This window comes from Cydia splendana, chromosome 8 (assembly GCF_910591565.1).
Source record: "Cydia splendana chromosome 8, ilCydSple1.2, whole genome shotgun sequence".
Lineage (NCBI taxonomy): Eukaryota > Metazoa > Arthropoda > Insecta > Lepidoptera > Tortricidae > Cydia > Cydia splendana.
Genome location: NC_085967.1, coordinates 1,312,660 through 1,333,350, shown reverse-complemented (window position 1 = coordinate 1,333,350; position 20,691 = coordinate 1,312,660). Strand labels below are relative to the sequence as shown.

The following is a 20,691-nucleotide window of genomic DNA, read 5'->3' as shown; positions in this document are numbered from 1 at the left end:
AAAATATAAAGATCACAAGATTTTTAGTATTTTATACAACTAAAGATAAAACTATGAATGAAAAAGTTTCTTGAGGGCAAACTGCGTTTCTAGAGAATCAGAAGGCCTACCGCGAACCACGTTAGCGGTGTTGCCCTCCTGTCGCACTTGTAAATTCGTACGTAAGTGTGACAGGGAGGCAACACGTCGAACGTGGTTTGCGGTAGACCCTCAGCAGCGTGCATATGACATCTCTGATATTCAAAGCGTCCATAAGACACTGTAACCGCTTGCCATTAACCAGCGAAATGAAATATTTGATGGAAATAAAATTTTATTAATCTTAATACGCCGCACATTTCATGAACCATGTAGAATTGCCCACTCAAAAATAATAATTAGATACCTAACTCTGGTACAGACAATTAAGATTATTGGTGTGCTATTATCTTTTTCATCTACATCTACATAACTCTAGACCAGCGGTCGGCAACCTTTTAGCAGCCAAGGGCCAAATAGGAGTTACCGAAGTTGACGCGGGCCGCACTTTGATAATATTTTTGACTTTATCAGACATTGTCGTTTGTCAATATTACATACAAAATAGCCAGGGAGGCTGGCGGGCCGCAAGTGAGAGGTTCGCGGGCCCCATGCGGCCCGCGGGCCGCTTGTTGCCGACCGCTGCTCTAGACAATATAAATTAAGTGCGTAGATAATGTCAGAGCTTGCAGCTTTATTACATAGAGTGAAGCCTGTCGCGTGACGGCCTGAGGCCTTGCACACTGCACTGAGGCTCTGTTTGAGGCGCTCTAATGACAGCTCGGTACATGGCTGATTGGCGGATGGTTCGTCATTGCAACGATATCACGCTAATGTAATATAATATTACACGTGTACCTTGTACACCCATGTGAAGTTATGTCAAAACTACGAGTCAAATTCCCTTTGTCTGATTTTTGATATTGTTGGCTATCTATTAAATATTGATATATATTACATATTGGTAGTGTATTGGTAATAAGATCGTGTATAGGTAGGTAGTAACAGGCTTTCAGGCAGACAAGATTAACATGGTACCAACTGTACCCGTAAAGATCTGTGGTCTCCATAATGATGCCTTGACCTATGGTTTAACCGGCCGTGATATACGGTCATGCAATGGGCCGTAACGGTAGTGTAATGAGCTAATGAGCGTAATGATATGTAATGACAAGTGTAGCACGCGCCGCGGAATGCAGTCACAAGTTGGTTGTATTTTAATTAAATGCTAGTTTTCACATCCCGCTATTAGACTAATTATGGTGTTGTATTTGATTTAAAACAGTGAGTAAACTTTTATTGGCAACCATAGGCAACGGTAGGTAATTGACCTTACCTTAATGCAAAGAAATGATCAGTTAAAAATGCTGATATTGTAAGATGAAAAGACGTAACGCATGGACTTTGATAAGGTATCTCGGACCACTGATTTGGTCAAGGTTGTGTAGAGAACCGCATGCGTTCGACTGACCAATGTGATGATCCCTTGGGGAAGCCTTTGAGTCATCAACGTGTATGTCGATGCACTTCGTCGATCTCTCGTGTGGATGATCCTTCTTCTATTCCCATGCATGCAGTTAAAGTCCATTGGTTAATTCGTTAATTTACATATTCTTGGTTCTAGCACTTGCCCACGCGTTTCAACCCACAGCGCTGCTTCGTTAGCAAATTATTTACAACTTTAATTTGACTGTAGAAAAATTGCTCATTGTTCACCAGTTCAAAAATTACTTGTTAATTATTTCGCGGTTATAAAGTAAGAGTTCTAAATGAAAAGACTACTTAATTCAATTCAAATCGAAAAAGCCCGTGGGAGCGCGAAAGTGAAATGAACATAATTTCGAAACTCGGAAAAGGTTGTAAAATTGTAATTGGTTTAGGCAATCAAAGTTTGGTCAGATTACGTCACGCATTTCACACGAGTCTTCGTAAATAAAGATGTTTTTAAGCTATAATAAAAGTACCTATAAACTAAGAAATATTTGTTTGCATGTTTGTAAATATTTGCTTTGCGGTCTAGAAAACTGCAAGATTTGACAACGAAGTAATCAGGAAGTAATACAATCTTTCCCAATTAAATTGAATTTTTGCTGTTTTTCTTCAAGATGCTGAACTTGGAATTTCGTAGGTAATTTTAAAGCTTATGCATACGATAATGTATTTAATTAATATGTATAATACATATAGATTCTATATGTATAATATAGGTGTATTTCGAAAGATTTTGGTAGCTATTTAAGTAAAACACGACGTCGAGCGAATCTAGATGCTTAACTTCTTAAGACATGAATAGTGGACAATGTGGACAGGTTACTCAGGAATTATCACTCCAACACTCCCGTATGACATCTGCGATTAACGACTTTGTTTTAGCGTGTAGATTGCTATCGCATTTAAATATTTATCTTAGTGGAATACATTATAAGTAGCTATAGGTACATATTAAAACGAATGAGTAGCAAAAATGTAGCCAGATTCTACACAATAACATGACAAGCGATCTGATGGACCACTGCAGATTTAAAGATGATCAGTCACTTCAAATAGCTGTAGCTAAAAATTATCAAGATACAATAACTATAGGTACTGGTTGCATTTAGATCTTTTTTTCCTGCGGTGTCTTATCCGTCGCGTTCTGATCTGACAGATTATGAAACTCTACATAGCGGTAAAAATTAAAGACGCGTCCATTAAGACACATCATAAGCCATTGATGAACTTTGATGAATGATTCTGGGCGGTCAATGTAAGCGACTTAATGATTTTTTTAAGGTTCATCGAACTATTGAAAACTGTGACACTAATTAACGTTACGTAATGTTACATTAAAAGGGTTTTGAGATAATCCTCTCATAAACAACTCGTTAACAAACATGTTCGAAATAGTGAAAATACCTCTGTAATGGCCGTCATCGACCGCACAATAATATTATGTGACAAACAATACCGCACATTATCTGCGGTTTACGCACGAACTTAGTGGTTTTATGTTTAATATCCGTACTTTGTACAGAAGTCGCATTGTCTAACAAACCCGATATTTAACTGTTTACAATCAAGCTATTTCTCCCTTAAATTAAGTTTGGCAGAGCGTCATAACATACCTTGCTACACGTGTCACCAAAAGTATCAATCTTAACCGACCTTATAATGCAAAACGTAATTCAAGACCAAAAAAAGTAAGAAAATGTTGCCACTTTTTACTAGCGCGTCTTGTATTTATGTGAAAATAAGTAAATAAAAGTACTTTTTTAAAATCGTAGTAGTAAAATTACTTATAAATAATTTATCTTAGCGTGATTATTTATCAAAAGGAATTTACTATTTTACAAACAAATTATTGCAGTGGTAACATTGTCTTACATTTTTTGGTCTTGAATTACGTTTTGCAGTTTAGATAGTAAATAGATACTATTCGTTAAACTCTTTTAAAAACAAACTCGATGAACACTTTCGTAGACTACAAAACACAAGTGGACATTGATGTGCACGTATCAGCTTTATGCTGCCTGTGCATTCACATATAATATAATACATATATATATTAGGAGACTTTATCTAAAAACACATTTATTAAACTTCACATTCAAATTATCAATAATCAGGTATTAGATATAAAACAACACAAAGACGTAAAACAGGTTACCCACTCAGGATGTTGCCATGGCAAGCCATGTCTTATCTCGTTGCAATTATGGTCAGTTAATAACATTGTCGACAATGGTACTGACAAATACCTAGCACGTGTAAACCTAGCATTATGCTTGTTACAATATATCGGTGTTATAGACCACCTGGTGAGCTTGCAACGCCCTTCGGCTCGCCACAAACAACCTTTGCGGTGGGCCAAGGAGAAGTACACAGAAACTACATAATTACTAGTTAAGTCAATTACCTATTCGACATGGCAATCTATTGTTAGTAAATAATCAGAACGTAGCTAACTAAATGTAGCTTGTAGGTATACCTACTTACAAAGGATATCATTGAACTTGGCCGTCATTAGAACATGTCAATTTGATTAAAATAATGTTTTTCTGTTGGATTATAATGTCTGATTAAAGGTTAAGAAAATAAACACTACTTATGTACCTATATTTAAAATTTTATATTATTAAATTTTTATTTTGTAGGCAGACATTTCAATTTGGTCACAAAAACGGTGCCCTATTGATATTCCGAAAAAAAATACGCCAATTTTTGTTTCGCCGACAACGATTCGCAGACGGGTTGTTTGGCAGAGTAACGATTCGCCGAATCTCGTTACGCATAAGTAATAGTCGTTTGCGAGAGTAGTCAATAAGCAGAACATTGATACGCATATTTACTATTCGTAGAATAATCATTTAGTAACTGTCATAATTACCCAAGAAACCATTGGTCGAAACACAATAGGTCGAATGTTCATTTGGCATTAATATTGAATGTTCGTTTTTTTAGCATTAGAAAAAAGGTAAACAATCTTGACGTGTCTTTTGATTGAAAAACTCTTTTTAAAAATAAGTAATGGCAAATATGTAACATTCACGAATTTAATACGATCATTTATATTCTTCTGCTTTCATAAGTAATACTTAGTTACTGATTTTTAAAAAGCGTTTTTCAATTAAAAGACATGTCAACGTCGCTTACCTTCTCTCTAATGCTAAAAAAATATTAAAAATAAAATAAGGTGAGATTTCAATTATTGATGAAGTGCATCTGATGATGATGATTGTTGATGATAATGATGATGTTTTTTTTTAAAGTAGTATGTTTAGCGATTACTCCAGCACCCATGGTCCGATTTGAGCTATTCTTTTTTTGTTTGAAAAAAGTTACCTGCGAGGTATTCCCATAATAATTTTGGTTCTGATCTGATGTTGTAATCCATGAGGAATTGACGGAACCCTTCAATTTTTAAAGGCATGTGTATTATGATTTCGGTATTTTCTAAAGTAACTCAAGCATTTCCTCCTGAAATCCACCAATTTCATGAAGTGCAACTGTAGCCTTACCACGAGTTTGACACTACATATTAACTAACTTCGTCGTAACTTTATATACATATACTTAACGCATTTACTTAAAAAAATATAATATTTTATTTCATTCTTTTGTTTCGAAAATAACGACTTATATGTAAAATGTGAAACGTTATTCGACTAAACATTGCTTAAACGAAACGACTACTCTGCCAAATGGAAATCGTCCAATAATAGTTCTGCGAATTTACACAGAAGCAAACTGAACGGTATGTGAACCAAGAGTCTACGTAACGTTAGTTGACCAGAAGTTAAATTGACAAATAAATGACTCTGCGAAACGATGTTCGGCGAATCGTTGTCGGCGAATCGATGATCTGCTAAAAGTTTATCGGAGAATCATTAGGTACCCCACAAAAACAGTGGTCCAAAATCAAAGAATACTTAAGAATGAAACTTTCTCTAAATTTAGTAATTAACAAAAAAGCATCTACATCTGCTATTGAGATAATTCCTATTCCTCTATTTGGAGGAAAAAGAAAGTTGAAAAAGCAAACGGATGAAACCATCACTATAATGGCAATTTAAAAACATATAACCATAAAATTGTGATTCTAAAACTAATCGCTTCTATTGAAATGACCGTTGATTATGAGCTTAGCAGTAATTATTAACTCAGATGGTTTTTTTTAATTACAAAAAATTGCATACATTAATAAACTGACATAATAATTTCGTTGTCTCTTGAATAATCACCACAATTCCTCATTAGCATAATACTAGCCGCGTGAATGGAAAGAGAAAAGTTTAACACAACAAGTCGAACACATTCGTGTGAAATGGTTTTATTCTAGGAAAAATAACTACAATTATTATAGTTTTTTCATCTACTTCTGTTCAAAATGAATTAGAAGTGCTAGACCAGGCATCCTATAGAGAGCAGTAGGTACAGTTTATTTAAGTTCCTATAAGTTGTTTTACCCAAATTAAGTAGGTATCTGGCGAAAGTTAATCGGGTTATTCCGCCCTATATTTTCATTTTGCAGAATTATTGGGATGTAGATTGTTACGTCTCATGTGGCCTCCTGTGGGTATTACTCAATAAAACTAAGTGGGGCAAACGTTTTATCATAATGGATTGCGTAGGTACGAATAGCTGATTTGAATCCTCCAGGGGGCTTCACTATTTTCATAATGTATTAGTTTATGGAACTGTTGCACACCGTCGGTACCTAATCGTAAATATTTCATAACGATTGCTGTGAATTACTCGTAGCTGTAGAAGTATAATACCAACCACTTTACTTAAATTCAGCTGTTGTCATCTTCTTGGTCGAATTTAACTTAACGTCTGAGGGACGTTGCTGATATGGGAACCCATTTTTTAGACGTGGCTGTTGTATTGTGGATATACGTCTCGACTACTTCTCTTCATCTCAACTGGTGCTCTCAGCGGTCGTGTGTAAAAAACCGCCTGTGATGGCAACCTCAGGCAGTGGCAGGAGCATTGAACAAAGAAGGCGTAAACATTGTGTTTCTGGCCCCCTGCCAGTGGCGGCAAAGTAAAAAGCTTTTGTTAATGTGAGGTATGTTGTTGTTGCAGGTCGCATGAGACGGCACCATGTCGGCGGTGATGTCCACACTGTCCATGATCAGCGGCGGCCGCCGCGCGCACCGCAAGCTGGCCAGCTCAAGGTAAGGTATTCATAAAGAACCTCTGTTCCCTTAGGCACTTGGGAAGTAAACAATTGACAGACGATATCAAGTCAGCAAAGAGTATCAAAATTCAAAACTACGAGGTCATTTTGTTGGCTTGCAAATAGGTAGGTACCTAAAACAAAATAATTCTAATCGAGGCCGCCAGTAATTAGGTACTCGGTGTGAAAAAATGTATAATGCTATAACTGAGATATTATTATTTATTACCCTATGATTTGTAGTCACACATTATTCATAATATTCCATTTCTTTTACGTGGGAAGTAGGTAAATGGAAATACAAACACTGTAATGAAAACAATACATGCCCATGAGAAAAGGTTAAAAGAGGCTCATAACAGTTTGTAATAATTGACTGTAGGTATCATACATAATATATATCAATTAAATTTAAACATCAGACTTCGTCATCATTTAAAAAAAATCAATGAAATCCGAGCATATCATGATCTTCATTTACTAGCTATCCCGCTGTGTTAATCATCTATTATTATGGTGTTTCAACATCATCATAAAATCACCAAGCTAATTGGAAAATTATGTTTGTGACTAGTCGTATGCCTATTGCCTAGTATTGGCCTCATTTTTCATTACAAAACACATAAATTAGTAGGAAATACCTTGCAATACTAATGTCCCTTGCAGTCACATATTTCGTTCATGATTCCAGTGAATATTCTAACAATTGAAACTTGAAGCACTTGATTCCATGTTTCATTATTTATCAGATGCGTTTTTGTTTAATTAATCCTTATTTTAGCTTAGAAATAAACAAAATAAGCCTTCAGAAAACAACCAACAACAAATAGTATAGACGTTGACAGTAAAGCTGACATTGACAGCTCGACGTTTCGTTACGCTGATGCTCTAGTACAATTTCGAGACATAAAATTGAAATTCGTAAAACAAAAATAAATATTATAATAATTAATCTTCTAGATTCCAGATGTCTTAAATAATATATTTGATACTAATAAACATAAAATACTTCAATACCGGGATGTTTTTCAGTAATAAACTTAAAATATCTCAAAATAAAATAATGCTTACAAATTTGTACGTGATGAGTTTTTGAACGTTCCCTTTTATCATAATTTAGTCTACTCCAGCTGACTACTCGACTATTGCCTATGAATGTGTGCGTAGATGTCGTTAAAAATAGCTCCGTCTTTCTCTAAACTGCGTGAGTAAAAAGGACATGATTTATACTCTGAAGTAAGCAATAGTGAACGTTAATATTTAGGACATATGGATTAGTAAACAACTTGGAACTTATGATCTTTCTTCTTGAATCAAACCTTGTTACACGCCACGAGGTTAATGACATCTTCCTCAGTTCTGGTATCCTGGTACTTTTGGTAAATGTTTGTCTTAATAAGACACCTGTTGTTGGTTACCCGCCCGAGGCAAACGACCTCTTCTGCGATTCTGGTATCCTGGTACTTTTGTAATAATGTTTATCTCAATATGTCGCTAATATGTCGCTATTATGTCGCCATTCAGTCGCCGTTCAGTCGCCGCTCAGTCGCCACTCAGTCGCCACTCAGTCGCCACTCAGTCGCCACTCGGTCGCCATTCAGTCGCCACTCGGTCGCCGCTCGGTCGCCACTCAGTCGCCACTCAGTCGCCGCTCAGTCGCCATTCGGTCGCCATTCAGTCGCCGCTCAGTCGCCACTCAGTCGCCACTCAGTCGCCACTCAGTCGCCACTCGGTCGCCATTCAGTCGCCGCTCAGTCGCCACTCAGTCGCCGCTCAGTCGCCATTCAGTCGCCATTCAGTCGCCACTCAGTCGCCACTCAGTCGCCGCTCAGTCGCCGTTATGTCGCCATTCAGTCGCCATAGTAAAAGGTATAAAAGGCCGGTGCGGAGCGTTGGGAGATTCATTCATTCTTCGACCGGGCTAGCAGTGACTCTGGTTTTCGGGTGTAACGTAGTGCGGGGAGGTGAAGTTTCTCCGCGACTGTTTCTGTGTTTGTTTTTTACTTGGAATTATCCTAGTGAATTTAAACTTAGAATTTGTGTCTGTGCTTGGTTTTGCGGGGATTTTAATCGTCGTAACGCTAAGTTTAGACTGTTGTGGAGATTCTTTACTACCATGTGTGGGTTTTTAGTTATTGTGAAGTTTTCTCTACGCTGTGTGTTCTAAGTGCCGTCATGTTATGCAGGGACAATGTCAATGCATGGCCGGGGCTTGGAATTGTGTCTGTGTTTGGTTTTACGGGAAGAAATTCTCGTAACGTTAAATATAGATAACGGTGTTTAAGGGAATTTCACTTATTTGTTTAGTTAATTTAATTGTGTAATAACTTAGTTACATTAGTGTTTTTCTATGGGGTATTTTTGATATTTTAAAAGCCAGATCATTGTTTGGACTGACAGTTTGTCCAGCTAAGCATTCACTCCGCCTAACGGTGCCAAAGGATTGGATGGTTAGGAGTCTATTGCTCCAAGTTTGAGAGGACTTGGCGTCTCTTTTATATCAACATAAGAGACGAATTATCTCACTAGTCTCAAGGCCCAGCTGTTTAGATGGATGTGGGGACGTCACGTGCGCGTCATCCGGAGTAATCTGGGCCCACTGAAGTCGACAGTAATTGAGACTAGGTCTCCTATTAAATTTATTTATATATTTCGATGCTCCGGTTCATGCTAGTGCTGGTTGCGGGGACAAACTTCTGTCGTGACTGATATTACACTTAGTCTTTGTTGTGGCAGAGTTTCCCTCGTCATTAGTGCGTGTGTGTGCTAGGGTACTGATCCACTTATATACACGGAATAGGGCGACTTATTCTTATCCACCATGCCCGCGGGCGATAAGGAGGGAGTCAAATACACTGGCCTATAGGTTGCCTTATCGGTCTCGCCTGCCGAACTTTACAGCCTCTCGTAGGGACTACACTTGCGTATATTACAAAGCATTAGGTCGATGGTAAGAACGAACTATGCTTTGAATATACTAAATTAGGGACAATGGGTAGAGTTAGGGTAGAATCACACACTCATTTTATTGTTTATTAGGGTTCTTTTTTAGTTCTGATCTATACAATTGATATGGTTGATATATATTTCTCTTTAAGGGTTTAAAAATATGGTTTCTTTATCCTAAAATATGCGTGTTTAAAAGGTAAAGGTTCAACTGCCTAAATCTTCCTAATTTCTAATTTATATGGGGAAAGAATTAATGCTTCTATAAAATTTTATTTCTACTTTTCATTTCTGGTTGTCTGGTGTAGGAACGAGGTACTGAGTAATAAAATCAGGTATTTACAACATGATCTCTTAATTATCAATCTGGATTTAGGAATGCAGACTATTCTGGGATTGAAGAACGGTTTGCTTTAGGGAACCTTTGTCAGGCAAGAGCAGTACAAAGCATTTATTGAGTGAATACTCAATTTCGACCTCTACTAAACATAATAGTTAACAAATAAACTCGGTGCTTCGTTTATACATCTAGAGAACTAGGAATTCTGTCTAGATTATCAGCTTTGGGGAATGGGACTATGGGATTAGCATCCCTAGCTTTTGAATATAAAAAAGATAAGTAATTATGATGATTGATGGATACTTTGACACTTCTTTTCATCATCATCTAGGTGCGTTTAGGTTACGAAGTGTTGGTCAAAGCTCTTCTGGCTAACCTAGTAGGGTAGGTGTTCCGATTAATACTTGCCAATCGGACTAGGAGTTCCCAGACCTGCATCGAGTGTGGAGGTGGCATGTGTGAGTGAATCACACTTCGTTTAGAAGATGATAGTTAAATATAATTATCCTTAAAAGCTAGGGAGTAATTGAGCTTATCTCAGGAGTGCTGCCTCTATATTATCCCGGGAACTTAATAGGTGTGGCAGGATTTTACCAACAACATTTTTATATATTTTATATCATCATATATGCTGCAATACTTAAATACATTATAGTAAATTTTACACCATCATTTACATTGCACTAATAAATTCTAATAATTTTCTATTTTTGTATTTCATTTTTCTTTAAATTATTTCTTACTTGCATAAATACTTATTTTATTACCATAAATATCTGTCCTCAAAATCTAGGTAATAATAAATAGAGTCAGAGTCCAAAATTTAGCTGATACTCATTAAAGAATTTGAGGTTACCGCGGTTCACTTCGAGGGGTCCTAACTACTAGCTAGACGATCACATGGCCATATTTTAAGGGTAAATCGAAAGGGGATGTTATATTAAGGTAGGTTAGGTAGCTTAAGTAAGGGGGGAGTTACATTTTGGTGCCGTGACCAGGATGTAGTTTACCTGGGTTACTGCGGTTCTAAAAGGTATATCTATGTAAAAGTAGCCTTCCAGGCTACATTTTGCTGGCGTGAAATGGAATGGGTACACTTGATTTTGGACTCTGTTTTTATTATGGTTTAAATAAAAGTCATAAAGCATTAATTTTATTATTCAATAGTTATTATGTACACGTAGAAAGGTCTTATATAAAAGTCATGAAACATTAAGTTTATTATTCAATAGTTACTATGTACACAAAAAAAAAAACTATTACTATTCCACTGTAGTAAGGGTTATCTATCCGCAGACGAAAAGAACGTAATTATATCAGTCGGCTTATTTATTAAAACACTAACTATGTACAATTACTGATAACTTGTGCGTAGCTGCTGAGACCTCAGCAGGGGTATGCACTTATGCAGCCAACCAAGCATTAATCTTCTCCTAACATTTAAAAACGATTAGTAATTTGCATCTCGGATATCAAGATTTTACGTTGACACATCGTTGGCGCGTTCTATCTCGGAGGTGGCGCCATCTCTTGACGAGTTTGGTACTACATTTTTTTACTCGTTCTCTGCGCGCCGTAATTAGGGATTTACTTTCATATTCCTCAGCTTAAGATGTTTGTCATCACTACTAATGATCCATCTTCTTGCGTCTTTGATATCTGAAAAATAAAGTTACAAAATTAAACCCTATGTAGTATAACATTAGCACTTATTAACGCTTATTTTAAGCGAAAACAATCAGTCTTATTTATCTCCTGTCATACATTTATTAAGAAATTAGCTTCATTGCAGGTACCAATAATAAATAAATAAATATTCCAGAGACAATCTTTCACATATCAATTTGGCCTGGGGCTAGGCAAAACTTGTACTGCTGGTACTAGGCGGCGCAGTACATACTTGTATAGATAAATACATACTTAAATTAACAAATAATGTCCATGACTTGGAAACTCATATTCGTGGTAGACGGCCTTTGCCAGGCAGCATTTGTAGGCAGGGTTACTATAATTTGGGTTAGGAGGCTGTTACCATAGTCTAGAGATAAGATTAGTTTACCTAAGTTAGCCTAGGATGTGGTCAGATAAGATATCTAGTTGTGTAAGAACATATACTTTAGTCGAAAAATCATAGGGGCGTGAAATTGTTCATTTCACGTAGGCTTACTTGAAATATTACAGAACAGGGGGCGTATTACTAAGATATACTTTAGTTATAAAACTATGGGGGCGTGTAATTGTTTATTTACACAGTTATAAAACTATGGGGGCGTGTAATTGTTTATTTACACGCAGGAATACTAAGGCACAGGGGGCGTATTTCACTACTTTCTCATGCTCCCGTCTTAAAAGCCGGCAACGCACTTACAACCCCTCTGGCTTTACGAGGAAACGGCAATCATTCATCACCGGGTATATGTCTGTTAGTTTGCCTTCTATATCATAAAAAAAAATTTGCTAGGTACTCGTGTGTGATAGATAACATTGGAGTTCCATCTTTGTTACATGCTTTGTTTACTGATAAGCTGTCACTATAATAAACTAGTTAAGTTACAGATTGCATAATATGTATGTACGGTCCTGGATAGGCCTGTCAATCAAAGAGTAAGAGTAAGAAACAGATATTACAGATAATACTGTTAGGGTTTATTCGCTTCACGTGTGGGTCCGAATGACAACCGCACATGCTAGTAGTAAGCTTAAATTTCGTTAATGTACCAAAACAACATACATTTGCTACCGTAGGATAAGAAAAATGACCATATATGTATGCATGAGCTTGGATTTGAATAGGAAATCGTATGTTAAGACTATTTTTAGACCAATTTATAGATATTTAGGTTAAGAAAACAGTAATAGTACATGCTGCAATCACTATTGGAGCATAAGTAGAACATACACATTGGTATGAAAGTTTATCTACATATTTTTCAGTACGGAACCCTAAGAGTCACAACATTTATCGAGAACAGCGCTGAGATATGTATAGTTTACTGGTTATAGTTATTACTATTATTTACAAGGACTCCTGCGAGCTGCCTTGTGTACCTTATTGTTATTATTTAAGCCGCTCAAATAACTTCATGAAAATCAATTGAGAAATGCAACACGCCAATTAGTTGAACGAACAGCGTGCATACAAAGACATATTTGTAGTATGAAGGTAGCCTGTTAACTTATGATTACAGTACAGTTCTGCTGACGGTACTTTTCAATAGTATTCTGAATGCTATTAAATAATAATATACAATAATTGGTTAAGCTAACACGCTAGTACCTAACATTTCTTTCTTGTATCCATTGAAGACTAGAGCGACCTTAGCAGCAAATTCTTGAGATACGGCCATCAAACAGGAGTGTTGAAGTATTGAAGTCAGAGGTTCTTGGTAGCCTGGAATAAATTAGGCAAGTATTAGGAAACTTCAGAGAAAAGAGTTGAATAAGTACAGTAATAGTAGTAAAATATCAACAGTCATTCATTAGAGGGGGCGCGTCATTATTTTATTGTCAAATACACTCATAGGAAATATTAGGTTTCACAAAAGTAGACTAGACAGTACTTAAATTCTTCAAAATCCAAAAAAGTTTGAGAATTTTTGCCTTACAGGGCACATTTCCATAAAGTGAGGTCACAAATAAGCTAGATTAAGTTACTTAGTCAACAAAATCATAATAGGATGTAAGGTTAATGGCAGTTTTCATATCTCTGATCTTTCATCCGGAACCTCTTCGCTCATTATTTTGAAATATTAGAGTCAGACATAAGTTAAGAGTTTTTATAGCTTATGATAAGTTTGGTATTTATATAATGAAATAAAATACCTGTCATGACTGGAGACAGGCTATAGATGTACATTGAAGGCAGGCATATTGTCACTGCGGAGCGATGCCATTTCTCCGGGAACTCTGAAATTGATAAAGTATAAAAGTTAGCTAAAGTAGGGTATATTTAAGAGAACCTATTTATAAGTCTCATTAAAAGTGTTTATTATTTAGTACAAGTAGGGTCTTTACAGTCAAGATAAAAATAAAATCAATTTTTATTTTATTTTTGAGAGCGATGAAAAATTTTGAAGTTTGTTTTTCTAGGTACATATGTATATGTTACAGTAGTTTTCTAGTAGCATGGGTGTTATACTTACTAGGGGACTGTTGAAAGGCTCGGAAGAACCCATGAGGGCATCAATGGAAATTTGCTCCGCTCACTGACAACTAGATATTGGGTTTCGGTTGCTGAAAAATAACAGCATATATTGTAAGATGTATTGCAAAAAGAGGAATATTTATGACAGGTCTAGGGTTAGGCCCACAAATTGTATTAAATTTACCGGAAGACTGCGGGATCCTTTTGTAAAGAAAATACATATTTATTAACAAATTTTCATTACCATGCAAGAAATCCTGTTTATTTTTAGTTGACATTATCATATAATTATGATTTTTATAATATGTTGCACTTCCAAATTTAGGAAGCTAGTATTTCCGAAAGAAATTGACCCGGGTCATCTTTTTAGAGTGACAACATTTTTCAAATTCCAAAAGCAGTATGGTCAAACCAGTGAGTAAATGTCTAATAGTAGAAATATCATACTTACGTTTCACAGTTGTTTTGATTCATCGAAAATAGCAAGGGAGTCTTCACAGCAAAATTTCAACTTCTTTTCTTTCGATAACGATATATGTATACCGGGGTTCATTCTAATAAAGTTGTCAGTTTGCTGAAAAATCAAATATACTTTGTAAATCTTATTGCAGCAGAAAACAAACATGTAGTGAAGAACAGATATTACATTAGACAGACAGCATAAAATCAAAAATCAACATGTCATTCCTTTAATACTGATTTTTACTTTGATCACTTTCAAGTTATGCAGAAAAAAATGTGTTTTGTTGCTGAACAAAGAATAAAAATAAGGCAACTCACTACATTAGGTAAAAACATTACAAGCGTATGAAATTAGGGAAACCTTAATGTTTGTCTGTATTGAATAGGACCGAATAAAAAGCAGATTTATTGATAGATAGGTCAATTTGTGATCAATTATTTTCCGCTGATTGATATTCTAATAAGTGAAACAGATTTTGAAAAGCAGTAACTTGTTTAAAGAAAGAAGAGGAATAAAATCTTACCTTTGTTTGAAGCAACAGTTTCCACATTTAAGTCCATTCCATTCGCACTATCGACAGCTAGACTCATTACACATCCTTTGTACTAGATAGTTCAAACACTAGGTCATAGTTATGGGCACTAGGTTCACAGAAAAATAGAAGACGCAAGCTGGGAAAAGGTCAGCCATGCGGCGACGAAACAGAACTTTCACTTCATTCGTTTTATAGTAAATTCTTCAAGGGGCTATATTTTGGAAACCATTAGGGCATTCTTGGAGGCAATCCTTACTCGCTACATCGGGTAAAGCTTGCGTCGTGGTATTTTACTGTAGGAAATCATTGTGAAACAAAGGCAATGGCTTGTATTCAAAATGGCGTTTTAATTTTGTTCTGAGCATGTTTTGAGCGATTGTCAGATGTTTAGGTATTTGATCAAAATGTCACCGGAAACTGAAGTAATTTTAATCATTAACATCACGATTAGTTTACTTGTATTAAGGATAAATTAATTACGTTTCAAAAAATAAGCATAATCTGAAATGACAGCAGTTATAATTTGCCAAAGACAAAATTTCGTTTCACTCATGTTTCACTGTTGAACGTTTATAATTCAGTCTCGAATAGTTATTCTAAACCACTTAGTTATTCACGCCATCTATCGGAATTGTTACTTAAGAAATCGTACTAAGAACCCGACCAAATTGAGTGGGTTGTGCTTGTTATGTTGCCAGGAGTATTAGAATGTGTTTTTGATTTTGTCGCATTGCATGGACGCACGCGCACCCGTTTACACTCTCGTTTCGTGTCTCGTTCCGCGGCTCGACTCGCCGATTGTACGCGATTGTAAATTGGTTATTAGAATTTTGTCTATGCGTAAAAACTTGTTCACACGAACGATTTCATTTAGCATTGATAATAATTGCAAAAATTAACAGATATTTAGCGATGGTAATGGTGGCGCTACTGTCACTAGGTGACAGAACGGGACAGTCTTACGTATCTTTCAGTTGGAGTGGCAGCGAAAGCGCTATTATTGGTTGTCCTTGTTACGGTCTCGTGTAGTTGCGTATGTTTTGTCCCTCACGGACGCGCGAGTATAGCACGTCTATAGGATTCTACCATCTATGACGGAAGATCATAGATATCGGAAGATAATGGATGACAGTCGTAATGGTGTTGCTACTCACAAAAACAATTATTGAAGAGTTATAGATAAATTTATTCGCATTTCTATAGGATCTTATTCTAATCGTAAAATGAGACTGTAGATGGTTTAATAATGGAAATCCTTATGTGAGATAAATGAAAATCATTGTGAGGTTTAGTTTAAGTGCATATCAACAAACCGGGGCCAGTTGTCTGGTCAAAACGTGTTAAAATAAAATATTGCGGTTTCGTAAACGAAACAACTTTGGTTTGAACGGAAATATTTATGTTATTAAGAAGTGATAAAATAGAATGGACAGTGTTTAAAGCAAAAATAAATATAGATACTAACCTGGAAAAGGTCCATAATTGAGTGCAAATGTGTATTTGAGCGAGAAATGGTTAGTTTTACGTGCATTTTGCGGACGCAAGTAACGAGTGCATTTTGAAAACAAATAACAAAAATCATGTAGTTTCCTGTAGTAAATCTATATTAAAATAGTAGAATAGTGTAGTGGGTGAAATTAGTGACGTGATAAAGTGGTGAAAATAGTATTCATCTGCAAGAAACGTGCGTTTAACAAATAAACACGTGAGTAGAAATTTTGGCAAGCCTAGAATAATTGTAGGATATGTTAGTATATAAAACGCATTATAGCTTGTTTACATTATATGAAATAATACTAAATTGACGTTCAGATCTTTCAAGCGTTTCAATATGAATATAATCACATGCTTTCTTGATTTTTCTAAATGGAATTCGGTTAGTAACACGTTTTCAATGGATTCCATAATAATGTGTTCGTAGGTATATACATAGGTATTTGCATTATATGACATGGTTTTCATGTGATAAATAAAATTCTTTGTTAGTAATTTAGTGCGAAAAACACTTGAAAAATAAAACAAAACAATAAAACACTTTGTTATAAAAGCCATTGTTAAATTTGTCGTCACTTGTAACCCTCCCGTGGTCTAGTGGTTCTCAAGGTGGACAAATGTATGAAGAATATTTTAAGAAGGACTGGGTTCGAATCCTGGCGCGTAAATATTTTTTTTGTTTATTTTAGTCCTGTGGTCTGTTTGTTTACAAAATTCTTAAAAACTATGCATAAATAAAATTTATTTTGGATATGTATCTACGAGTAGCGTTATAAAATAAACTGGAGTTATGAATAAACTTATGTTCAGTAGGCTATTTTTTTTAATTATTTACACAAACTAATTGTTGCACAATGTTTAGATAAATACTTACCTACTTACTCTTTATATCAAAGATGGATTCATTACCTACCTAACCCTTCCAATGCAGTTGTATTTGTATTAGGAGCACCTGGGTACTTAGTTCTTAAAATACCTAGATGTTCACTCACGTATTTTTAATCACTCGCGCGGCATGTTTTAGGGTGCCTAGGCCTCCATTTTTAAGCACTAACACTAACAGTGCATAAACGAGTTAGTACATCTCACAATAGTAATTTGAATATCATGGCTAATAATATTATGATTCGGATTTTTTTATAGGTACGTTAAGTCAAACGGTGTGTGTTTTATAGTGTAAATAGGCTGGTAAAAATGCATTAAAACGGATAATAATTTTATAATATTTTTAAAAACTATATAAATATGTTTTGCAGCATTTATGTTACTATACTTTATGATTCGTCACTACTATAATTTTTGATTTATCATCATCATCATTCATAGAAATCATCATTATAAATGTCTTATAAATTTTAATTTTATTTATTTGTGAGCATGTTTGCATTATTTTGGCTGGCCAATGGGCTAATTATATAAAAACAACGTACAAGTAGAGTCAATCATTATGATTTTAAATGTATTAATCGCATAATCGCTTTAGGTCAGTTTTTTTATATATTCGTGGCTGTGCGTGGGTTTTGGAGTAGTGAGATTAAGGTCGTTTAAAGGCTATACAATGTACGGTTATGAGCAATAGTTAGACGTTACAAGCAGCCGTGTGAACTGCCATGGTTTGGCAGCGGAACGGTTAAGCGCGTTTCAAGTTCGACTCTTCTTTGTCTGTATACTTCCGCGGTAGTTTATTGCATAGTAGGTTGTCGATGCTGCACGTTGAGCGACAGTAAGTCAGCGAAAGATAGGGATTATAGAGAAATTAATCGCGGAGTGTTATCATAAAATCTAACAACAAAAGTGCAGATTTTTTCTTTATGTGCGAATCATTTGATTCTAATACTTAGTCAAAGTACTTTTAACTAGTAATTACTAATTAAAATAAACATAAAATAAAATAATTAATTGGAAAATTGAGGGATTTTTAAATCATCTGGGCATCATCTAGAAATGTTGGGCTAGTAGGTATGGGGTTAGGACAAATGGAGTAAGTTTTTTTTTCAAGTGATTAAGTGACTATATATTCTCATTTTGATTACTAATCGATGCGTTGACTGTCTGTAGAAATCAGTGTGAAAGTGTAATAGAGGAGGAATGAAAATGTGTGTGCATTGAGTGCTTATAGTTATGACTTTGTGGTGATCTATGAAAGAGATGTATGATATGAGATGACGGATGTCAAGTTGATGGGTGTACCTTTTTGGAAAGAACGGATTGATACAGATAGACAAAGGCTGGAGGGTAATCAAACTAGATTTGTCGGTATTTGCAGGGGAACAAACTGGGGGGGAACGGGATACACAACTAGCCAGAAAAATCTTATCGGTAGGTTAAAATTTCGACCCATTCACAAGGGTAGGTTTTTATGGCTAGTACTACACAAGGTAATAAGACCCTTACGAAACCCACACACTCATATTGGGTGAGATATATCTGACACTCGACATATTTTAAGGGCCGTGAGCGTCTAAAAGGACGAGGCTCTTTTCAAGAGGTTAATTAGATATATTATGTTGCTTTCAATATGAGGTATAATAATTATAAGCAAATATTTTGTTTAATTTGGTCGATATTTTTTTTTTTTCAAACAAAAATATCTTTATCATACCATATTGGGGTATTTACTTATGTCAATTTTAAGTTTGTTTATATATAAAAAAAAAATACACACCCAAACAAACTTAAAGGTCGGTATATTTTATTCAAGTATGAGACACGCGCCAAGAAAACGTGGTTGAGGGTGATAAGGCAATGAAATTGGTTCGAATTTTGGCGATGGAACTTGAAAGCTTCGTACTTATAAAAATTAAAGGTCTCTTCGTTTTGCTTGAGGAGTTTTTGCTGTCTCATCAGATGCTCTTCTACGGAAGTGTACGGCGCAATTCGGGTAGAGACAAGAGTAATACTCGACGCGGCCGGGTTGAGCTGGCAAGGACGGGTTAATTAGTAGCCTATTAGATTCACAACCTAATATCTTTGGTGGAGCGAGGTGACTGGGGAAAAAGTTGTCATGGTTCATTGACAGAATTCTGATGAACTAATTTCAGAACTGAATCATTAGCGGTCACTTAGTATTGAGACACACACTACACGTTTAGAAAAGGGGGGATATATCCGACTAATCTAGAGTAGATTGAAGTCTTTTACAAATTACTGTAGTAATTCATAAAACACTTAAATCGGGGGCGAACTGTGACTAGTCGTATGCCTATTGCCTAGTATTGGCCTCATTTTTCATTACAAAACACATAAATTAGTAGGAAATACCTTGCAATACTAATGTCCCTTGCAGTCACATATTTCGTTCATGATTCCAGTGAATATTCTAACAATTGAAACTTGAAGCACTTGATTCCATGTTTCATTATTTATCAGATGCGTTTTTGTTTAATTAATCCTTATTTTAGCTTAGAAATAAACAAAATAAGCCTTCAGAAAACAACCAACAACAAATAGTATAGACGTTGACAGTAAAGCTGACATTGACAGCTCGACGTTTCGTTACGCTGATGCTCTAGTACAATTTCGAGACATAAAATTGAAATTCGTAAAACAAAAATAAATATTATAATAATTAATCCTCTAGATTCCAGATGTCTTAAATAATATATTTGATACTAATAAACATAAAATACTTCAATACCGGGATGTTTTTCAGTAATAAACTTAAAATATCTCAAAATAAAATAATGCTTACAAATTTGTACGTGATGAGTTTTTGAACGTTCCCTTTTATCATAATTTAGTCTACTCCAGCTGACTACTCGACTATTGCCTATGAATGTGTGCGTAGATGTCGTTAAAAATAGCTCCGTCTTTCTCTAAACTGCGTGAGTAAAAAGGACATGATTTATACTCTGAAGTAAGCAATAGTGAACGTTAATATTTAGGACATATGGATTAGTAAACAACTTGGAACTTATGATCTTTCTTCTTGAATCAAACCTTGTTACACGCCACGAGGTTAATGACATCTTCCTCAGTTCTGGTATCCTGGTACTTTTGGTAAATGTTTGTCTTAATAAGACACCTGTTGTTGGTTACCCGCCCGAGGCAAACGACCTCTTCTGCGATTCTGGTATCCTGGTACTTTTGT

The 20,691-nt window shown here is 35.6% G+C and overlaps 2 protein-coding genes across 2 annotated transcripts in view; both read left to right on the top strand.

Annotated features, from left to right (window-relative positions):
* Window positions 1–3,638, top strand: part of LOC134792626 (RNA-binding protein 25-like) — a 66,497-nt gene extending 62,859 nt beyond the window's left edge. The window contains exon 7 of the mRNA XM_063763872.1: window positions 3,624–3,638. The gene's annotated coding sequence lies outside the window, so the exon portion shown is untranslated. The remainder of the gene's footprint in view (window positions 1–3,623) is intronic.
* A 2,935-nt stretch (window positions 3,639–6,573) lies between these two features.
* The window catches only part of LOC134792619 (uncharacterized), a 77,380-nt gene continuing 63,262 nt past the window's right edge, over window positions 6,574–20,691 (top strand). The window contains exon 1 of the mRNA XM_063763864.1: window positions 6,574–6,677. Coding sequence (XP_063619934.1) covers window positions 6,604–6,677 — 74 coding nt within the window. The 5' untranslated portion in view covers window positions 6,574–6,603. The remainder of the gene's footprint in view (window positions 6,678–20,691) is intronic.